The sequence below is a fragment of the Cyprinus carpio genome, chromosome A14 (assembly GCF_018340385.1).
Source record: "Cyprinus carpio isolate SPL01 chromosome A14, ASM1834038v1, whole genome shotgun sequence".
Lineage (NCBI taxonomy): Eukaryota > Metazoa > Chordata > Actinopteri > Cypriniformes > Cyprinidae > Cyprinus > Cyprinus carpio.
The window spans coordinates 23095803-23118027 of NC_056585.1; the positions used below are offsets into that span (position 1 = coordinate 23095803).

The window sequence follows — 22225 nt, forward strand, 5'->3', positions numbered from 1 at the left end:
TCCACAAGACTTGGATTAAACCGCTTGAATTCATAAAGGCTTTCTGACACGCTTGATTATAAGGATAGCTTTTACGACACGTTATATACTCTAAGTTTGGGTTACCTTTCAATGGAGGGTCAGAAAAGCTTCATTAAAAATTAATTTGTGGTGAGGTGAGTAAACATGACAGAATTTTCAAATTAGGGTTATAGTATTTTGTTTTAAGAATTAGGGTGAGCTATATCTTTAGGATTTTTGTTTGGGATATTAAATGAAATTTAGTAATTTTGAGTTGGATTGTAATTTTGATTAGGTTAGTTTATTTTGTTTTAAGAATTAGGGTGAGCTATATATATATATATATAGATATATATATATAAAATAAATAAAAACTATATATATATATATATATATATATATATAAACAATTAAAAAAATTTAACTAAGATTAAAATGAAAGCTGACAAGCACATAGCGCATATAACTAAAACATAAACTACAATTAAAATTAAAACTGAAAACATAAAAAGATATTCAAAATATTAATAAATACTATAATATTATATAAATAATACTATAACAACACTGTAGGGGATATGTAGAAATATACTCGTTAGAGAGCGGTGGGGGAATGATTCATTTGTTAGTTTGCTGAGGAAGTGTTTAGGAAACCCGTGTCATTGGTGAGAGGAGAAAGGCATGTGAGCGTTTGAAGAGAGCTCTCACCTGGCTGCCTCTTTGATGGCGTGATGAATAAAGTACCTCTGCACTGATGCTGGCCCCTTCACCTCCTCCAGTAACCTGAATATTGCCTCATAATCTGCACAAAAGAATAAACAATTCAGTTTAGCTTTATTAATGCCTACAAATATATAGCCTCTTTTATAGTGCAAGTGCACTTGATTTAATTTAGAGAATAATTCAAAGAGAATACAGAAATGAACTGCATGAATAATTCATTTGGCATTATATCCAGATACTCACTGCGGCCAGGCTTGCGGACTTCTTTGATGACCCGAGTGCGTAGCTCCGCGTTACTCCCCTCCAGGGGAATCATGACAATTGTGCCTGGTGTGTCTCCTCCGTTGCCCTCCAGAGCCTCCTCCTGGCCCGGAGGACTCAGGTCCTCACAGTTCTGTGTGAGATCGGCGGGTCTCTCATCCAGACAGTTCTCCAATCCTATTCCCTCCTCCTCGCCGTCTGGTGTCCCCACCTCTCCTGTGTCCTCCACAAGTGCAGGTCCTCCTCCCTCTTCATCCACTCCTCCAGGCCACCCGTCTGCAGCCTCCCCGTCAGACGCTCGCTCACCGTTGCTTTCTGTGTCTCCTACACTGTTTCCCTCAGCTCCTGTAGGGGCAAATATATGACGGCATATTATTATTTATATTTATGGTAAGTTTTTCAATATACTCTTATGCAATGTTTGCAAGACTGTATGGAATACCATATGTAGTGTAGGGGCAATACTATTGATACATTTTCTTTTATAAGTTTGTGGGTCGATACAGTAGATACAAAGAAATTAAAAATTTTGTTGGTGGAGGATGTTTTAAATAGATCAAAAGTGACAGTTAAGATATTTATAATGACACAAGGGATTTCTATTTCAAATAAATGCTGTTCTTTTGAATTTTCTATTCATCAAAGAATCCTGGAAAAAAAATATATTATGGTTTCCACAAAAATATTACGCAGCATTGATATTAATATGAAATATTTATTGAGCGTCAAATCAGCATATTAGAATGATTTTTGAAGGACCATGTGACACTGAAGACTGGAGTAATGATGCTGAAAATTCAGCTTTCCATCAAAGAAATAATTTACAGAAAAAATAAATTAATAAACAAACAAACAGATATATATATATATATATATATATATATATATATATATATATAAAAAACACTTTTATATATATATATATATATATATATATATATATTATATATATATATATATAAAACACTTTTTATATATATTAAAATAGAAAACAGTTATTTTAAAAAAAAATTGTAATAATACAACATTTTTCAAAAACATTAAAACACAAACTTTAATGTACTTGACCAGATGTAATTGCAGATGTGATATTTGATACTATAATACTAATTATTTGATCAGACTGAAAATGACATGTACTTATTATAGTGATAACAGTAAGTTATGCATAATTATATGCAACTAACCCTAAACCAAATGCTAATCCTAACCTTATATAATTACATACATGTTGTTAATTAATATTACACAAAACTTAAGTGCATAATTACACTGTAACAAGAACACATTAAAATAAAGTATAACTTAACATTTTATTTGCAAGATAAAACTGGATGCTACAAACATGCAATTTGATGAGGTCCTGTGACAACAAAGTAGCATACTACAGTTTGAAAGCATGGAATAATGCCTACTCTTACAATAAAAAAAAATAGTAGGCAGTGTGTAAGTATTTAGTACACAGCTAGCTAAGAATCAGTCATCCGTGAGAGGACTTTACCTTTGTGTAGTGGGATGGGTTTTATGATTCCTTGCTGGCCCTGAGTCCCTGTAGGGCCCTTCCCCAGGACATGATTGGTTATTATTGGAGGAGTTTGGGGCCGGCGCAGCAGAGGGGACATACTCCTCCTCCTCTTCAGGGCAGTGCCTGAGTTAAGATCCCCAGTGTTACTCCGCTTCTTATTTTGCGGGCCTGTCACAAACTCATCTGCTTCATCGATCATCATTCCCTGTTGTTGGGAGAGGAGGGAAAACAAAACAGCTTAGCATCTAAGGCACTTCAGTTTTGACTCTTTATTCTCAAAGGTGGACCCTTTCACATTTCTGAGGTTCTCAGAAGCAGAAGTGGTCATAGTTGGGTGAACTTCTATAGTGGTGAATAAAGGCAAAAGAAAACCTTCATGATAGCATTTCTACGACTTTCCAAAAGAGACAAAAATATCAAGAGCTTGATTACGAAGGCCAGAAGAGAGAAAGATGTCAAATTAGTCAACACTCCCTCAGCCGTTGTATTAGAAACACCCAAACAGCAGCAACTAGCTTTTTGAAATTTCATGCCAAAATAGTATAATACAAAGTATAGTGCTATAAATATACACTGGAAACGCATCATCGCAGTCTGTGAACTGTCCATAGGTTTGACATGCAAGCACCTTCTTGTCCTGCTTGAATGGGTTGCCAAATGTGTGCAGTCGTTTGGGCTGGTCCGGATCAATCTCCCGCAGAGGTGATGGCATCATCTTTAAATACTCCTGATAATTTCCCATCTGCCCCACTGGAATACTGTGCAAGGAGTCTACAGAATCATGGAAAAATATTCAATAATAAACAAAAATCAGGTGAACATTTTGGATGACGTCAACATCAGAAATGTAAATCTAGTGAAAACTAAACAGTTTTTCTTGTTGCTATGCTAAATGCATATGCCCATTGTAAATATCCACCAAAACAAAATGCTGTGTCATCAAAAAAAAAAAAACACCTAATCTATATAGTGTTAAGGTATGGTCACATTTACCGTTTTCGCAGGTGTAATCTGGTAATTTAAATAGAAATCAACAATGAATTTTGTGAGTTTAAAAGATTTCCCCATGCAAATTTCGCTGAGGGTTCAAGTTTTAAGGTTTTAGAGTGAATTCTGTGTGAGCTGTGCTTCATAAATCTCCACTATGGACAATAGACAACTGCTCTTTTTGCCTTATGTGGCTGCATCTTAAGTCATGTTTGGCAGATTTGCAAAATGTCATTTTTGTCTTTGGTACAATTACCATCATCCTGGCCTCTGATTAGCTTCTGTGTTGTCCTCAAAAGGTTGAAACGCATCCGAGTCACTTGATCTACAAGGTTCCGTCGCGGAATATCATAAGCGTTCCTATAGGCCTGGGGCTTCAAATCCTTTAAGAAAAGGTGAGTAAATGATGACAGAAGTTACATTTTTATCTAACTTAAAGAAAATTGCATATGTTTAAGTCAGTCTTAGATGACTAGTCAGAAGAATTCATCCAAACTAACCCGCATCAGCAAGAAAATACCATTTAAAAGAATCAAATGTCTGTCCATGGCTAAATTAGCATAACTACTTTCTGACCCCCAAACGTGAACGGAGACATGATTGATTTCAAATAGACTCTATAATGTAATTCAGCCCCACTCAGACTGTCTGTACCTTGTTGAGAAGTGCAATCTGGAAACCAGCGAACTCTTTGAAGTTCATGTCGATGAGTCGGAGGGGAACCTCGCCTGTGATGCCCTGCAGGAGCTGCTTGAAATCGCGGCGGTGTGCCAGCGACAGGGCACTCGAGTGGTTCTTAACCTTGATGCCCGTCTCTTGAGGAGGCTTCTTACCGACAGACACAATCAGACGGTCTGACTCAATCTTTGCTTGGCAATCAAGAACAAGTTGCTTTAAAAAGCTGCATCACTCAGGCCTCATACATATTAGATTTAATACTGAATGAATACACTGTTAATATAGAACATTTAAAGGAATGTTATGAGTTTGAAGACTATTTTAACTTGCAGGTTTAACTTTCAGCAGCTAAATCGTGCTCACCTGCTGGCTGAGTTTTTTTAGGTAGGAAATGACACTGTAGCTCAAGCCACAGTCCATGTTGTCAGAGATGAGATTTGGGGCTCCCATCATCCTTAGCGCCTTCTTGAGAGGCTGCGGTCAGAAAAAAGAGAGGAAGAGTGGAGAAGCAGAGACAAAGGAAGTGAAAATGAGGACACACTCAGGGTGAATCTGCACTCCTGTGAATCACATATCCTTGGCCTCATTACAGCTGTTAACGGACTATAGAACAAATACAGCTCATGAGAGGGGTTGGATAACAAGTGACCCTTGAGTGCATCTAAGAGCCCATGAGTTGTATATTGCATTAATTTATATACATAAAGAAGTTGTATTTTGTAAGCAGGACACTTCTGTGCTCTATTGGGATGTCTTTTTTAAGAAGGAACGAATAGTGTCTCACCAAGAGAAAGTAAGGAGGCATGGACTTCAGGTACATTTCAAAGGCCTGCCGCCACTTGAGGTTTGGCTTTAGCTTGTGCACTTTAAACAAATCATCTGTAAGGAGAATAAGAGATGGTAAGTGTGCTGAAGAAAGTCAGATGCTACATTGCAGCACTAAATTGCTTCCTTTAAGTCATTTTTCAAAAGGAGGAAATAATAAAGGAGTATAAATGTTATTTAAAAAGTCTTTATTTTGTAGAATTTTTATGTGTTCTTTTTCAGTACTTTTTATTTATTTTAATCAGTTTTTTAAATTCCAATTATAATTATTTTTAATTATTATTCTTTTTATTCCTTTGTGTGTGTGTATATGCCGTTCAAAAGTTTGGGATCAGTAAGATTTTATATTTAATATTTTTTAAAGACGTCTCTTCTGCTCATCAAGGCTGCATTTATTTCATTAAAAAAAAAAAAAAAATGTAATATTGTGAAATATTATTACATTTTAAATACACTTAAAAATATTATTTCTGTGATGCAAACCTGAATTTTCAGCATCATTACTCCAGTCTTCAGTGTCACATGTTCCTTCAGAAATCAATCTAATATGTTGATTAATTATCAATTATGTTGGAAACAGGTGCGCTGTTAGTATTGAAAAAAGTTAAAAAGAACAGCATTTATTGAAAATAAAAATATTTTCTAACAATCTAAGACTTTATCACTTTTTATCAATTTCAAACACCCTTGTTGAATAAAAGAAAAAACTGACCCCAAACGTTTGAACGGTAGTGTGTGTGTGTGTGTGTATATATATATATATATATATATATATATATATATATATATATATATATATATATATATATATATATATATATATATATATATATATAATTTAATGCATTCATTTTTATTCATTTTAATCTTTTTTTTTAAGTTACATTTTAAAATTCTTTTTAATTTTCTCTTTATCATTTCTAAACAAAGCATCACTGTGTATGAAGCATGCTATAGAAAAAACTTGCAGTTCCATAAATAAGGTAATTTATAGGATAAGGGTGGAAATGTGCTGCGAGGAAACACACGTACCAAGGAGTGGCAACAGGACGGGATAGTTGAAAGGCATGACGAAGAGGTTGACACAGGTGAGCGTAGTGCTGGCCTTCAGGTAGCCGAACGGGTGGGCTCCATCGCTGTGTTTGCCGCTGCAGTTCACAAACACCTGGGCGACAGGGGAGAGGAGTTAGCATTGTCTGGTGTCTCCTGAGAGCTCAGCTCTCACATCAAACTGTTTCTCAGAGACAAAACCCATTCATTAATGGCTCATTAGGTGACAGGGTTCCTCAGAGACTAGTGTGCTATAAATCCCTCTAAACATGCTTATAAATGGATGAGCTCTTTCTAATTTATCTACCATTTACCTTCTTTTCGTTATATGATCCCTAGTGAGGCAAGTAATCATGTAACATTGTAACCATGGCTAAAGAACAAACACAAATGTTTAATTATATTGGTATTTTTAGATGAGCTTAAATGTATAATGCGAGTAGGAAAAACAAATCAAAAGAACTGCAAAAAACATTGCCAGGAATTGACTAAGGTATTTATAGCATGTGTATATTTATTTATAGCCAATGACAACATCAAAAAAACCAAGCATGGAAAAAAAATCCTTTAATCTTACTGCAGTTTTGTCAACCCTCTTTAACTTGTTTTTAGATTTTCTGAAGAAAATCTCAGTGGTGCTTGCTTGAAATACTAGCTGCCATGATCCAAGGATGTTGCTATGCCGTTGCTAAGGTGTTCTGAGTGTTTTTAGTGCGGTTGCTATGGGATTAATAGGTGTTTGCTAATTGGTGCAAGCCAAAAGAGCCCACCCCTAACACATCCTGGTTCCAAAATAAGACTCAGGTCCCTCGTTTAATGCAGAACTATGGGATTTATTTCACTCATTTTAGGCTAAATCTAATGTTTGCACTCTGAACTGCCTCTGAATCAGCACCTTCCTACAAATCTGTTCACAGTCGACGTGGCTGAGAGCTTTTCGGTAAGTGCTTTCGATCTCATAACTATGTATATTAGGGCACTTGTTTAAAACCTGGTTTAATTCTACTGTAATGCACTTTACGCTGCTCTGTATTTTGGACTGCTCTCATACTGTGGCACTGATAAAATCATTTGCTCCTCTATGATCAAGTTTCCTCTAGTGTAAGTCACTTTAGATAAGCATCTGCTGACTGAAATACAGTAAGAAACCCTGCACAAACTCTCGAAATTATTGTACAATGTGCGCCAAGGCTGCATTAAAAATAAAGTAAAACTAATATTGTGAAATATTATTGTAACTGAAAAATAAAAACATATTTTAAAATGTAACTTGTTCCTGTGATTAAGAAGCATCATTGCTTCAGTCTTCAGTGTCACATGATCCTTCAGAAATCATTCTAATATGCTGATTTGCTGCTTAAGAAACATTTATAATTATTATTATTGTTATCAATGTTAACTCTTCTTCTGCTTAATATTTTTCTGAATAACTGAGATATTTTTTTCAGGATTCTTTGATGCTTAGAAAGCAAAAAAACAACAAAAACAACAGCAATTATTTAAAACAGATAACTTATATAACATTATAATTGCATTTACTGTCGCTTTTAATCAATTTAATCCATCCTTGCTGAATAAAAGTATTCATTCTTTACATAAATAATCTTACCGACACCAAACTTTTAAACGGTTTTGTACAACATTGTGTTTGAATAAAAAAGCTGCTGCTTGACCAGTTACTAAATACAGGACTTTTACAACCGTCACTGTAAATGTGTAAGCCATTAAACTGAATTGACATGCAATTTGTGTTGTGCTTTTCGACATTCCAGTAAATATGGAAAAACTAAACACCCGTTTCTTTCTGCTCTTTTAACACCATGATATCGATCACTGAGAAACTCGGCTCTACCCAGACAGCATTCTGGGGACTGTGTAAGATGGCATGCTAAATACAGATCAGATTAAATAGCTGTGTGAAAAGGTGTCCCACCTGCCAGCACATGTGAGGAGATTTCCTCTCCAAGATGTACTGGGTGAGCGGGGAAGGCTCCAGCTCATATTTGTCGAAAGGCAGCTTGTCAATAACCATCGGTTCACAGTCGATACAGGAAAACCGCACCACAGGATGGGCAGATCGAGGAGGCTAAACAAAGAGAGAGAAAAAAAGTAAAATCCTCTATAATACAATCTCCACAATAGGTTTCAAAGCACCAGTGGGTAATGACCCGTGTGTTACAGGCACATGATAACACAAGCTGTTCATTAAAATAAACTCACAACACTCTGACTGAACACTAAATAAACCAAAGAAGTGTTTTACAACAAATAAAATAAAAACCTGTGTTACTACGTGCACCCAGACCTACTGTGCTACTGATTCACAATATTGCAGACATGACAGTGGAGAAGTCAGGAAGGAAATGACCTCGTGTTAAGCTAGCAGTAAGTGCTAAAGCTCTGTTGAGCTGCAGCAGTCTTATTCTGCTGGCAATGGCTCTCTCGCAGCGGCCACAGGCTGAGCTGAGCCGAGACGCTTTGGCAGAGCACCAGCTGCTGTCTCTACAGTCCATTGTAGAGAGAGAATAGACAGTGAGGGGGTGGGAAACCTCAGGACAGTGAAGTCTTTCCTCATGTTACCACTCTTTTCAGCTCCCTTATCTTCATCCGCATTCATTAGCACTGTTTGAGCAAGATGAAAGCTAACCTTTAGTTTGCAGCGGTCATTACCTTTGACTAATAAATTGCTTCATCTACTCAGCTTGGGTGAGCCAGTGCTAATACATATCTAAATTATATATCTAAATTCCTTCTGCAACCCTAGTATTTTTTTGTTTTATTAAGGATTCGGTGAAATTTCAGCATGTAGAAAGAAACTAAAGAAACGGCTGAACGTCTGCCAGGTCCCAGAGCGCCACAAAAAGTCCTTCTGTGCTCACTCATTAAATATTTTAGCCAATTCCATAGTGTTTTCAAATAGATTTAACACATTTTACTATGTTTAAAACAATTTCCCCCAAATCAGTGCAAAAAATAAAATAAAATCAGCATGGTACAGTTCTATTTTAGTATTATGTATATACTATTACAGTTTTTATAGTTTGTTTTTTTATAGTATTAGAGTTTTTATATGACACTTTATAATAAGGTTCCATTTGTTAACATTAATTAAATTTATTAGTTAACATGAAGTTGAAGATGTTAATTTCAACATTTACTAATACATTATTAAAATCCAAAGTTGTATCTTAATATTATTTGATGGACCTGAGCTTACATGAACTAACAATGAATAGCTGTATTTTTATTAACTAATGTTAACAAGGATTAATAAATACCATAACAATGTATTGCTCAATGTTAGTTAATGCATTAACCAGTGTTAACTAATGGAACCTAAAGTGTTACCTTTTTATTCATTTTAATCTAGTTTTTATTTTTATATTTTAAATTTTAATTTAGTTTAATTTTTTTAGTCATTTTCATGCACATCATAGTAATTTTATTAGTTTTTGTTTTAAAAAAAAAAAAAATTCTAAATGTATTTTTATTTCAGTTAGTAATCTTAGTGTTTTTATGGAAACTTTTTTTTTTTCAGTTAGTTGCCTGGACAATATTTCTGGTTTGCATATAGTTTAAGTTTTTCATCGATTATTCATATTTTCTTTTATTTCAGTTTTATTTAAATTAACAAAAATGTTTTTTTAATAGTCTGGGTCCTCTAATATGCAAAGAGAAAATCATTGCTTGGCGCTACACTACAACTCTGTTTTGTAGATTATTATTTACCAAACTGGGGGAGTTCTGGTCAGGCCAAAAGGATTCTGGGATTGGCCAGTGACCCACAGGAACGCCCGTCTTAGGGTTGGGCCGGACATAAATGAGCTTGTGGCAGCTGTGCCAGGGCTGTGGACTGAATGACGACAAAGGACGAGCTGGATCCACAAGACCATCTGCACAAAGAGAAGACCATCACTGTGTATTAATTATTATTTTTCCAATACGCACAAAACTAACATGGCATCACATTATCAGCACTGACCTTCGCCTATCACAGGTGGATCTGGGCCGCTTTTCTCAAAGTGAATTACAACTCCACTCAAAACCTTTTGGACGAGAGACTCGAGACACTGGTTCAGCATCCTTTGCGTCCTCACACAGTAAGAGCGCCCTTATAGAGAGAGGGGGAGAAAAAGAGTTAGCTGAGCTAAGAGATTAACCAGCAAAACTGCATTATCAACTGAAAAAAAACTGTGCTTATGAAACTTAAGTGCATGGGAGGAAGTCTTCCAAAACACAATATAACACAAGTACCATTTTCCAAAGAAACTGAACCGTACAAGCAAATATGTGGGTGGAAACAGACTACTTCCTTTCAGCAACCCAACCAGTAGATATCACTAATTATCTTAGAGTTTGGCCATACTCATGTTGTTACAATCCTGTTTGACTTTATATCCTCTGTGGAACATAAAAGAAAATATTCTGAAAAAAAATAATTTTTTGTCCATACAATGGGAGTCAATGGTCATTAAAACGGTTAGGTTTTTTTATGTTCCACAATGATGACAAAACTATCCATTAAAGAGTGAGAGATCACGAGTCTGAATCCTACTTGACTTACAATTTTTTAAACAAAGTCATCAAAATTGCACTTATTTAGGAGAGCTGTGCTGAAGATAACCGCATAATCACAGATTTGTAAGGAGGCTGACAAATTAATTGTAGATTTTAGAGGGGCTAAGATGAGAAACAGGGCTGCAGCTCCCCTAAATAGGGTCTAAAGAACAGTTTTGTGGAACCCAGGTGAGCGAAGGTTGACTTCACAAATATTTAAACCTGCATTTTCTCATCACACAGGTTTAAACAGCAATTGACAGGCGCGTAAGATTTGCTGTACCTCCAGTGACCTCACACATCTGGGTGATGGCAGACTCATCAGTGGGCACGCTGCCCAGCTGCTCGCTGTCCGGCACGGCCACTCCTGGCATCCGCAGGACCAGGGCGAAGAGCCGCTGATCCCAGCGGAATGGCTCCTTAGTCAGCTCACTACCCGGCAACGGGGAATTCAGCGGCAGGTGTAGCTGAGAGAGGAAGAGAAAACAAGAAGTGAGATACCGCTGGTGTTTTTAAGACAGACACACTGCCTGCAGTACGCAATATTTTACATCATATAAATGGACAAGTGAATCAAAAACTGTTGGCATGTTGGTCTAGAGTTTTTGTTCCTCACCTCCTCAGCCACCCCAGAGCTGTGTGTCAGTTTGTTTCCATCGGTGATCGTAATAATGACCGATGGCTCCAGAAAGAAAGGGTTCCGACCCTAGAAGAGAGAAGAGCATCTCTTAAAAAATCCAAAGCTCCAATAGTCTGATTTAAAACATTTATCCTTTTCTTAAAACCTTCAGTAGCACCTGTGATCCTTTCTTGAATTTCATTAAAGGCTTGTAAAAACAGCAATATTGTAAAATATTATTATGATTTAAAATAACTGTTTTCTATTTGAATATATTTTAAAATGTAATTTATTCCTGTGATGGCAAAAGCTGAATTTTCAGCATCATTGCTCCAGTCTTAGAAATGATTCTAATATACTGATTTAGAAATAAGAAACATTTCTTATTATCATCAACACTGAAAACAGTTGTCCTGCTTAATATCTGAATTTTCAGCATCATTGCTCCAGTCTTAGTTGTTTTTTTAGGATTCTTTGTTTTTCAAATGGATTTTTTGATGATTTTTTTTTTGATTTTTTTTGTGTCTTTATTGTTGTTTTTGCTGTGTATTTTGCTTAGTTTTTGAAATAATTTATGAACAAAAGTATTAAAATATTTATAAAATCTTACTATCTAACTTTTAAACAGTGGTTTAAGTGAAACAATTAACTAAAAATAATTACATTTCAGTGCCTTAAATGAAAGTTTATGCCAGAACATAATAAATCTAAAATGTTTCAAAATCCTAAAGGGTTATTTTTTTTTTAAAAATTCCAGGTTAAAAAAAAAAAAAGATTTTCCATGTGGTTTTTAATGTTAACTACATAAGTACTGTACATACATAACTGCCAACCAAATTCCTACTCAATTGAGAAAAAAAAAAAGACTAGTAACATTTAACTTGCCAGATGTTGTTAACAGTAGTTTATGCAGTAAACAGTGAGTGAACACCAGATGCATTCTCTCTGTCCATACTGCAGGGGTCAGCACTCAGTCACTCACCCTCACGCAGTACAGACTGAGCATGTGGATTACACACTGCCCCAGGGTTATTCCAGACTGCATGACTAATGTCTGCATGTGAAGTATCTGAATATTTTGAATTACATATAATCCTATTAAATGTTGCTCTGTTTGATGTTGTAGAAAAAACAACACAAATCACAGTACATTAAGTTGATACCCATGTGCTCTTACGAAATACTCTTTCATAAGACAAAAAAAAACCACACACACAAAATTGGTTCTGTAATCTCTGCATGTTGGTATCCATTCCTCCTCCCGAGTTAAGAGGACCCCCGTCACTACTGATGAAAGCATCTCCACTACAAAGCCGTCACTACTGATGAAAGCATCTCCACTACAAAGCCACAGAATATTTTCCCATATGTTTGCTGGGTCACTTTTGTGCACAGTTGTATATCTACGAATTGCCACAATGTATTTTATGAATATATAATTTTATTTTGCCATGTGAATTGCTTTTTGTGAATATATATTTTTTTTTCACGCCGTGAATTTTTGGTGTGTACGTGAATTAGGTTTCATGCATGTGAAATTGTTTACGCATGTGTGAATCGTGTTTTTTTGATTAATTTGAGCTTATCTTCTCCATATTATTAAGCCACAGAATATTTTCCCATATGTTTGCTGGGTCACTCACATGCCTTCTGGCACACTTAAGATGTGCTGTGAAATTGTTATTTTTGATTAATGGCTTCTTTCCAGCTACTTCCCTATGAAGGAACATTTTTCTGCAAATATATATTTACGTTACGTATATATAAACATATTTGTATTTTTTTAAGGATGTAACAAAACATTCAAGGCTGGGTGGAAGGTAGAATTTGTATTGATTGATCTGAATATGTGGCAGATGTGTGTATCTCAATGCCTATGGTGGTTAGTACTCTTGTTATGTGAGGAGATATTTCTTATTATTCTGCGATTCTACTGAATAAAGGTTGTTTTGACTCTGAATGCTGAAGGGAGATATTATTACCTGACCATAGTTGTCGATGCCAGAGACGAGTCTGTTGAGATTGAGCAGGTCGAAGGCGGCGCGGAGGGCGTGACCCAGTGTAGTCAGTCCAGATGCCTGCAGGTTCTTCAGCTCGCTCATGAATGTGGCATGGTTCTCTTTCCAACCCGCCTACCATATACAGGAAATACACACAGATGATGTAAAAACCATTCAAACGTTCAGACAGGGAACTTTTATACAATGAACCCAAAATGTACACTACCATTCAAAAGTCTGGTAGGATTCTTTAATGTTTATGAAAGAAGTCTCTTATGCACACAGAGCATTTATTTAATCAAACATACAGTGAAAACATGTGATGTTAAAGCTGAATTTCCAGCAGCCATTACTCTAGTCTTCAGTCTCATAGGATCCTTCAGAAATCATTCTAATATTCTAAACATTTCTTATTATCATCACTGTTGCAAACAGTTATGCTGCTTAATATTTCTGTGGATACATTTTTTTAGCATTTATATGAAATAGAAATTGATTTTTTGTAACATTCTAAATGTCTATGTTGTCACTTTTAATCAATTTAATACATTCTTGCAAAATAAAAGTATTTTTTTTTCTAAAAACAAATCTTACTGACCCCAAAATTTTAAACAGCTGTGTATTTAGACACTTAAGTCACACTTAAGAGTAACAAAATATTAAGCAAGTTAGTACAAGCACACTTTCCAATCAATGCATTTCACTAAAAGATAAATGCAAGGTTTTAAATGTTGAGAACAGAAGAATATGAGAACAGATCTAGAGTTCAAAATCAAGACCAAATATTTCTGGATTCTTTCTCGTTATCAAACATCTGCATAGTAATTTCACACATACGTGAAAAGCTCTAGCACGATTTATTTACAAATGCCACTTAGATAGATTTTTATCTATATACAATACAATAATATTCATATATTTAAAAGTGTGTCCAGACACTTTTAAAGCCTCTGTATTTATTATTAGAAACATGATCTTATGCAAACTATTATATAACAAACAGATGTTATCTTCCTAGTATATGTCAATCACCTTTAGTGTTTCTCACTCTTTCAGCTAGCGAGATCACTTGACACTCACAGCATTTTGTGTAATTCTCAGATGATCAGCAGGCTTAAGCACACGTTAAACACAACAACACTACTTAAATGTCAGGTGAGAGAGACAGCAAAGTAGGGTGGAAAAGCAGTACAGATCTGCTATGTAAGGCTTGATTTGTTTTACTATCTTTAAAAGACATTATGTATTGGTTAGTGTGTGTCTGTCCCTGACCCACATCACCCATCCCAGCAGAAGAATACAGTCATTACTTTAGTGCTCGCTCAAAACAAACACAAAAAAACAACAATATAATGAATAGTTCACTGAATCTGCTTTTACAAAACGATTCCTGCTCCACGTGAATAAATCAACACATTACATAAACATGCATACATTGTAAATCCCCACAAGGATTCACAAGGAGAGAAGACTTAGCAGGTCAGATCCAGAGCTTCACATGTATGTGTGTGTGTGTGTGTGTGTGTAGATTTATGTGTATTGGGAAGCATTACAGAACAAAGCAGGCAAAGATTTGTCAGTAGGGGCCGGACAGTGTGCGTCTCTAATCATGAATAGAACAAAAAAAGAAACCATTCAAGGAGAAGCTCTTCTAACCGGCACTCAATAATTCAAGCAACGGAGTAATTCTATTTTTTTCCCATCCGTCTTTCTTTCCCTCTGCATTAACAATTTATTGGCTCTGAAGAAGTGTGACTGCAATCAGACTCTCCTTTAATCACACGCTTGTCCAGCGAGGCAGAAGAAGATGGGAGAGAATAAGGAATGTGAACACTGAATAAGCCAGGAAAAAGGATAATACCCTAATCGTAGCTTTAACAGAGGAAATGTAGACTCAAACCTTTCTTTAAAGAATGAAAATCCAAAGGTGATCCAACAGAGGAAAGAACAAACATTGTAATCCACAAATGGGTTAATGTCACGAAAAGATATCCAGACTATATTTCACTCCAAAGTTAAAAGAAAAAAAAAGGAATTGTATTTTGCATAAAGAAAATTAAGCATAGTCTTCTACTTTATGATATTATTTTTCGATTTTCACAGTACTGTAACGTACTAGATATTTCACTTCTGAGATGGTTTACTTATTTTTAATGTGATTCTAATTTTCATTACTGTAATACAGTATTTTTTATTTGAATAGCACAAATGTAGAAATACTTTACATATCAAGATAATATTTCACCTCAAAACCAAAAGGGAAAAATATAATATATTGTAAAGAAAATGATGCCTATATTTAGTCTTTTTATATTGTGACATTATTTATATGTTAATTAAATGCATTCAAGCACATTTTAAGCACACCCACATTTTCTCATTATTGCAATATTTTCCTTATAAAATTTTCATTTATTCTAAGTGGCAATTCTCATTAGATTTTCTCTATTTACATATGCATGAATAAAGCCAGTTCAGCAAATACTGCCATGATGCATAAATACTTTACAATGTAGATAATACATTATTATTTTTTATGCATTACATTAATACAATTTTAGGATGAAATGTGCTTAATTGTCATGGAAATAATATCATCTTGACAAGGTCCATGAGATTAGCCCATATATTCCCCCCAGAGCAGAATGGAGAAAGCGATGAAGTTAGATAAACATAAAGCTGTTATTTAATTTGTATATAATGCGTTTTCTTGTTTTCTGCTTTCAGAATTAGTGCACCATAAAACCTGGCTCTATTTCCTTGTCAAATGCAGGACAGGTGGCAAGACAAATGAACAGTTTTACATAAACTGACAGATAAGGACTTGTTCCCTGTTAAGCTCCTGTTCTGAGGAAAGCGGCAGTCATATAAACACAGCTTTTGTGATTGCTGGAGGAATCATCACTGCAGAAAGAGCACGTGACGACCCGGGGTGAATTCACATGGGTTAAGCGACTGCCCTTGTGGCCTGAGTATTATTCCAGGATCAGGTTGCCTTGGCCCAAGTTTTAATCTCTACTACCGCCTAAAGGTTGAGCTGATCATAGATAATCATTGAGCTCGGTTACACACATCCACTCAGTTTTGCAGGAGGGACACGTCCTGCGGTCTGCAGGGTGGTGCTTGTCATGTGTGATGATAAAGGCCAGGAAGGAGCTAAAGTTGTCACTCTAATGGAATGAGAGCTGGTTAACCAGCCAAAGCACTGATCAGAGGGACCATCATGCTCTCCATTAGATCTCCATTCTGACTCGGAGTGATTGAACTCAGTTTTCTTGGTGATCTTCATCATTTATCAGCTACTTGTATTGATCGAGTGCAAAGAAATGCAGACAGTATATGTTCAGTTATATGTTGCGAATGAGGCTAGCCTCATTCATGAAGACAGGACCTCAACCACTCCCATTTCATAAGATTCAGAGCAAAATAAAGCATGAGGCAGTCTACAGGATAAACATGGCAGAATTATAAGACCTCTGGATCCACAGATTAGATATCCCTGGGCTGCACCAAAATAATTTATGCATGTAAATGTACAGTGTTTCTAAAAGCTATTTAGACACACTGCATTATCTAATAGAATATAAAAAAAAACATTAGAAATTGATAATTCGGCTATATAACATCTCCTTTCCACTGTTATTCGAACAGCGAATAAATTATACATAGAAAGTGACATTATCACTAACTTTGATCTATCACGAGTTTAAACACTCTCAAAAAAAAAAAAAAACTATGTTATAATCAATGAAGCTCATTGTACGTGCATCTGCGCTTTGTTGTGTATGATGAGAGAATTCCCGAGCACTCAAAACTGATGAGTTTCAGTGATGAATCATCTGAACGCCTCTGATTGGCCATTGCATTCCTAAACTCAACAGAATTGTATGTGATTGGTTAAAATGCGCAACATCTTGATCTTAATTTGATGCGACAGTCGACACTGTCTGTTCATTTTCACTTTGTTAGCAACAGACGTCATAGATTTAATTTGTTTGTGCAGGGGCATTTTTGTCCAATTTAGTAGCATTTTGCCCCAAGTCCCCATCGCCACAGCCTTACACACGCTCAGCCTATGTTTAATGCATCAAACAGTACAAAAAAGGCATCGTAAATGTATTTTAAAGCATATGCATTGAGCAATTTAATTCAAGATTTAATTTAGGCTTTTAATCACACTGATTGACAGACATACATAAAGCCCATTAAATATGTAAACGTATGCTTGCTTGATGCTCAAGAACAGTGAGGGTTGAATGTTTTGGTTGTGTGGACTTTCAAATTGATGGACACAACTGATTGAGTTTTTTTTTTTAATATCTTCATTTATGTTCCGAAGATGAACGGATGCTTTATGAATAACATTCATAAAGTGTCCAAATGTTAGATGGGGTAATGTAAAACTGTTCAATGTATAATGCAATATGGAGGTGTTTGCAATGTTTGTCCCAAACAAAAATAACATGTTTTCCAGGGCCTCATGGCATAAACCACAAATGCAGTTGCATGCAGTTTTCTTTTCTCCTTCATTAACCAACAACAGACTTTACAACAAAACAAATCCATTTCCATCTCTAACCTTTTGCTTCAATGATAAGCAATCTCAGCAGTAATCAATTAAGAAAACTGCAAAGGGCAAAAACTGTGTTAACTTCAGAAATTAGGCAAGACTAAGAATAATGTTCTGCTTGGCCAGGGCTCAGGCAACAAGAGAGGCACACAAACAGGAAAAGAGAGCTTTGTGAGGACTGGAGGCTCACTGGAACTCTTCACTTTTTAGCTGCTGAAAATCTCATGAATAATTGACAGGAAATAAAAAAGGCACTTTGTCAGATACAGGGGCCAGATTCTTGCTAGGCTGGTATTTGCCCAGTGTATTCTAGATCTGGGTTCGCCTGCTCGCTAATTCTGAAGAGGCACTGCTTGGCTATTATAGTATTTTTTTGAACAGGAGGAACAAGCTGGCCACGAATAGCTCAGAGAGGGCTAAGAGCTTATGTAAGAGGGCAGTTATAACATCTCATAACAACATCACATAAAACACATTAAGATAAAAATGCCAAGTATTTGCCACATGCACATTCACAATCTCATCAAGTAAACAGCTAAAACATGCCATATGGCTCCTATGAATCATTCATTAGTGTATACAGTACCCGCTACAAGCAGGAAATTTTGTACTTTGGTTATAGAGTTAAGTGTCACTTGGAAGTCAGCCTCAGATTATCTTGGATAAACTGGAACAGGGTGGGAAAACTACATGACATGCAGTGGAGTAAGAAACCCCCCCAAGAGAGTAGCTGGCTACCTGCCAGATAGTCCATACTAATGAACTGCTAAAGCACAGAGCTGCTCTTATTGGCAGTGTCAAAACACAAACAAAGAAGACAGGAACCCAGGCAGCACTATACGTCACATGCACATGTCAGTAAGTGCAGTCTTTGATTCAACTCCAGGCTGGGAAAAAGATGGATGATACTTTGAAATTAGGCTGTGCAATGTGACCACATAGCCACAATTCCCATATCCAATATAACGGCACGTCAAGAGAACTGGCACAGCAGTTTATAAACAAAAGATAAAGATGACTGTAGGGAGAGAAAGGTCTGAAAACTGATTAAGAATTCTGTTTATTTGCTTATTGGATTATTGTTACATGTAACGGTAACAACGGCTATATATTTTTTTTTCTTTTTTACAAAAATTCTTAACATTTAATGAGATATGTATAATACATTCATTTAAATGTCAAGTTATTTGTGAAAATGTTGATTGGTTGAATCTGTTGAATCAGCTATAAAAGTGTTGATAATGTATGTTCTTGATTCAATTCATAATTATAAAAAGTATAAAGTCATTGCAGTAATTATAAACTGAAAGATGAAATAAAGTTTTAATAATAATAATAATAATAACAGTTTTATTATAACAGTTTATTAAACAATAATAATTATTTAATAGTAATTCTTAATTTTATTTGGTTTTTTTTTTTTTGAGGTTTTTCAAACAATGTTACCACAAGGTAAGTTCTGGTCAGGTCTGTTTTGCATACATTAAAATGCAGGGCAATCACTGGCAGTCGAGTTCAGTTGCAAAACTGCTTAATATCCAGTGATATCGTCGACTTGATTTCACAGATACTATTAAAACTGAACTGAGCTGGATGATGACATCACTGAATTCAATGATGAACTGCCTTTAACTAAAAACTGAGTGTCTACTATAATTGTCATTTTGCATTATCGACACACTATTTTCCGATTTAATACTGTAAAGTTGCTTTGACACAATCTGTGTTGTTAAAAGCGCTATATAAATAAAGGTGACTTGACTTGACTAGACTATCATGACTCATAACTTACATAGAAGTGCCAGAACTGTCACTGCCTCCTCAAAAAAAAAAAAAAAACATACGTTGCAAGATGCCCCTGAATGTAATACATGCAAGTTTAGTCGTGCCCTTGTGTCTTAGAATGATCAACTAATTTATTAAGCAAGTACTACTGACTGCCATCACGTTCAGTTAGTACTCTGAGTAAAGAGATGTGTTAGAATACAGTTCATGCAGATGCCTGACAACACCATCAGCTCATGATGGACCCACTATTATCCTTGCTGTCTTTACCCCCCAAACAGAAAAATATCAATGGCTGTCACATATGAAAACTGCAAAACGCCTCCTCATTTCTGTACCAGATTTAATGTGCTCGCACTTGTTTGTATTTGTACAGGAAGCACTTATTTCCTAGCCGTCAGCGTTACAGATTACATGCTATCTGTTGAGCAAAATGGTCTCATGGGAGGCAATATGAAGTCACTCTGGTTCATGCCTTATATGTAAACGCTGGCTTTAAAAGTGAGCAATTAGTAATTATGCTTGCATCTTATGTTTGAGTAAACTTTAAACATTGAGTGGCCTAATGAGATGCAGAACATACTTAATCACCTTTCACATGTTTGGGAATATGAATGGGAGGGAGGTGAATGTACTAGGAGTGGAGAGGGAAGGAAGCTGATGCTTGTTTTCAAGGGCAACTCACAAGCGTCTTCCTCTCTCAACGCAAACCTGCAAAGCATCTCCTCCTCATTTGCTTATTGAGGGCTGTTGCACAAATCAAATCGTGTTGATTTGTTCAGGCTACAGTGGCCAATGAGAATGCGAGAGGAGGGCAGGCGACAGAGGGCAGGCTGCTTGTCCAATCCAGACCGAGTTGGCCCGTGCACGCGTCACGCGCTACGTCACAGTGGATAATAAATCTCTCCGCCTCCATCTCAGCGCTCGAGAGCTTTCCCAACACAAAAGCAAAATGTCCGCCATGTTCAGAGGTTGCTCTGCTCCGGGTCTGCGGATATTTTAACAAAAATTAGCCGTTTTCGTCACCGGGAGGCCGCCCGACCCGATGCTACGAACCAGAGGGACAGTAGAGTCTCACTGTCAGCAAAAAAAAATCTCCGCTTTAACCACATATAAGCACAATTTAGTAGTATTTATTTACCTTTACGCCGTATGGTGGATCATCGAATGTAACTAGCATGTACCTGTCGCCTCTACTAGCCGGGTCTCGGGCACGCAGCTGTTAAAGAAAACGAAACAATAAACAATCATTTAACTGATCCTGATCATAGGGATCCTTAACTCCAACAAGGTACAACAGCAAGCTGAAAAAGTCGGGGTAAAATTATGCTTTACCTTCATAAAGATCTCAACCGCGCCTTTAGCAATGTCCAGATACGTCGTACCCAAATAAGTGCGCTGATTCATAGAAGCGGACGTGTCTATCAGAAAAAGTAAAATAGGCATTTTGAAATGTATAGATAGACCTCTAGATGTTTGCTAGAATATCTACAATCGCCATATGACCTATCTCGCGGCCCTGGGCATGCATATATGTGTGTATATATTTTGTTATAATCAGACCCCCCCAAAAGAGGGTCGTACTGCCACCCCTTGCAGCCGCCTGATTCTCTATCTGTCTTTTCTGAGCAGTGCTGGGCTCGCGCTGTTAGAGAACTTCTCTTCCGAACAGACCGACACGCCTTCGCCCCGCCGCTGCTACGCCATTGGCTGAGCCGAGCCGCGAAGCCACGCCCACTCGCATATATATAAGCAATGAGGTCGTGGAATTTCTCAGTTCACCGCGCTCGCTCGAGCGGACGGAGGTGCGGTGAGAGGATGAAAAGCTCATGTGTAATCCAAACACTTTTTTTTTTTTAGTTTTAACGGTCGTTTTAGTTATTGTATTGCGTGTTACACATATTTAACAAGTAATCAGTTCATTTACAACCTATAAAATTAAGTTTTAGTCTCATGTAAAGGGCAACCCTCCTGGTCTAGCTGTCTTGGTGGGGGTGGGGAGTAGCTTGGGTGATTTTTATAATAATTGTGCCTCCCTCTGACCATGCGGAAATCCACCCTCGTCCGCTTTCCCCTCCTCTTGTTTATCTCCTTCGAGAGACTAGAGTATAGGCAAGCGCCATGTTAATACAACAAGAAGAGACCGTGACAGCAGCGGCGCGGACGGAGAGGAAAGGGAGCGTCGTCAGGCGCTGGCTCCGCCTCGCGCTTCTCGCTTTCCGTGAAACCTCGCTCCACATGCCCTTTGATTTTTTTGATTGTCAGAAAGGGACGTACCTGCTCTCGGCAGTCCTATTCACCACAACCCCACACACTGCGATAAATGCACAGGCATTTGCGGCGATATATGTACCCTGCACGAAATTCTAGCTCATATAACTTACAAAAAAACTTACAAGGTGTTTTAATATCCGCAGGGGATAGCCAATGAACAAGTGCCGATGATACAGCACCCTTTATTATAATCGTTCAGCCGCATTTTTACATAACTACATCTCAATAGCCTGCTCAGATGATAGAGGTAGCGCGAGAAACGTGTCACTAAGACACATAAGATCCCAAACATATTGTAGAGCATATTCGACTGTCTTTTGAATATAGCAGTTACCTGGTTCACAACAAAGCATACATTTTAAAAGTGAAAC

At 36.7% G+C, this 22225-nt stretch overlaps 1 protein-coding gene across 1 annotated transcript; it reads right to left on the minus strand.

Moving 5' to 3' along the window:
- Window positions 1–563: 563 nt before the first annotated feature.
- Window positions 564–21232, minus strand: LOC109062617 (integrator complex subunit 6 like). The gene is made up of 17 exons (XM_042770290.1): window positions 20916–21232; window positions 20722–20799; window positions 13208–13357; window positions 11223–11312; window positions 10890–11073; window positions 10032–10160; window positions 9779–9942; window positions 7983–8135; window positions 6032–6164; window positions 4959–5053; window positions 4538–4648; window positions 4151–4366; window positions 3753–3879; window positions 3138–3280; window positions 2486–2714; window positions 967–1329; window positions 564–802 (listed from the first exon to the last, which is right to left on the minus strand). The coding sequence occupies exons 1-17, from the start codon at window positions 21024–21026 to the stop codon at window positions 705–707; spliced, it is 2574 nt and encodes an 857-aa protein (XP_042626224.1). The 5' UTR covers window positions 21027–21232; the 3' UTR covers window positions 564–704.
- Between the last annotated feature and the right edge of the window lie 993 nt (window positions 21233–22225).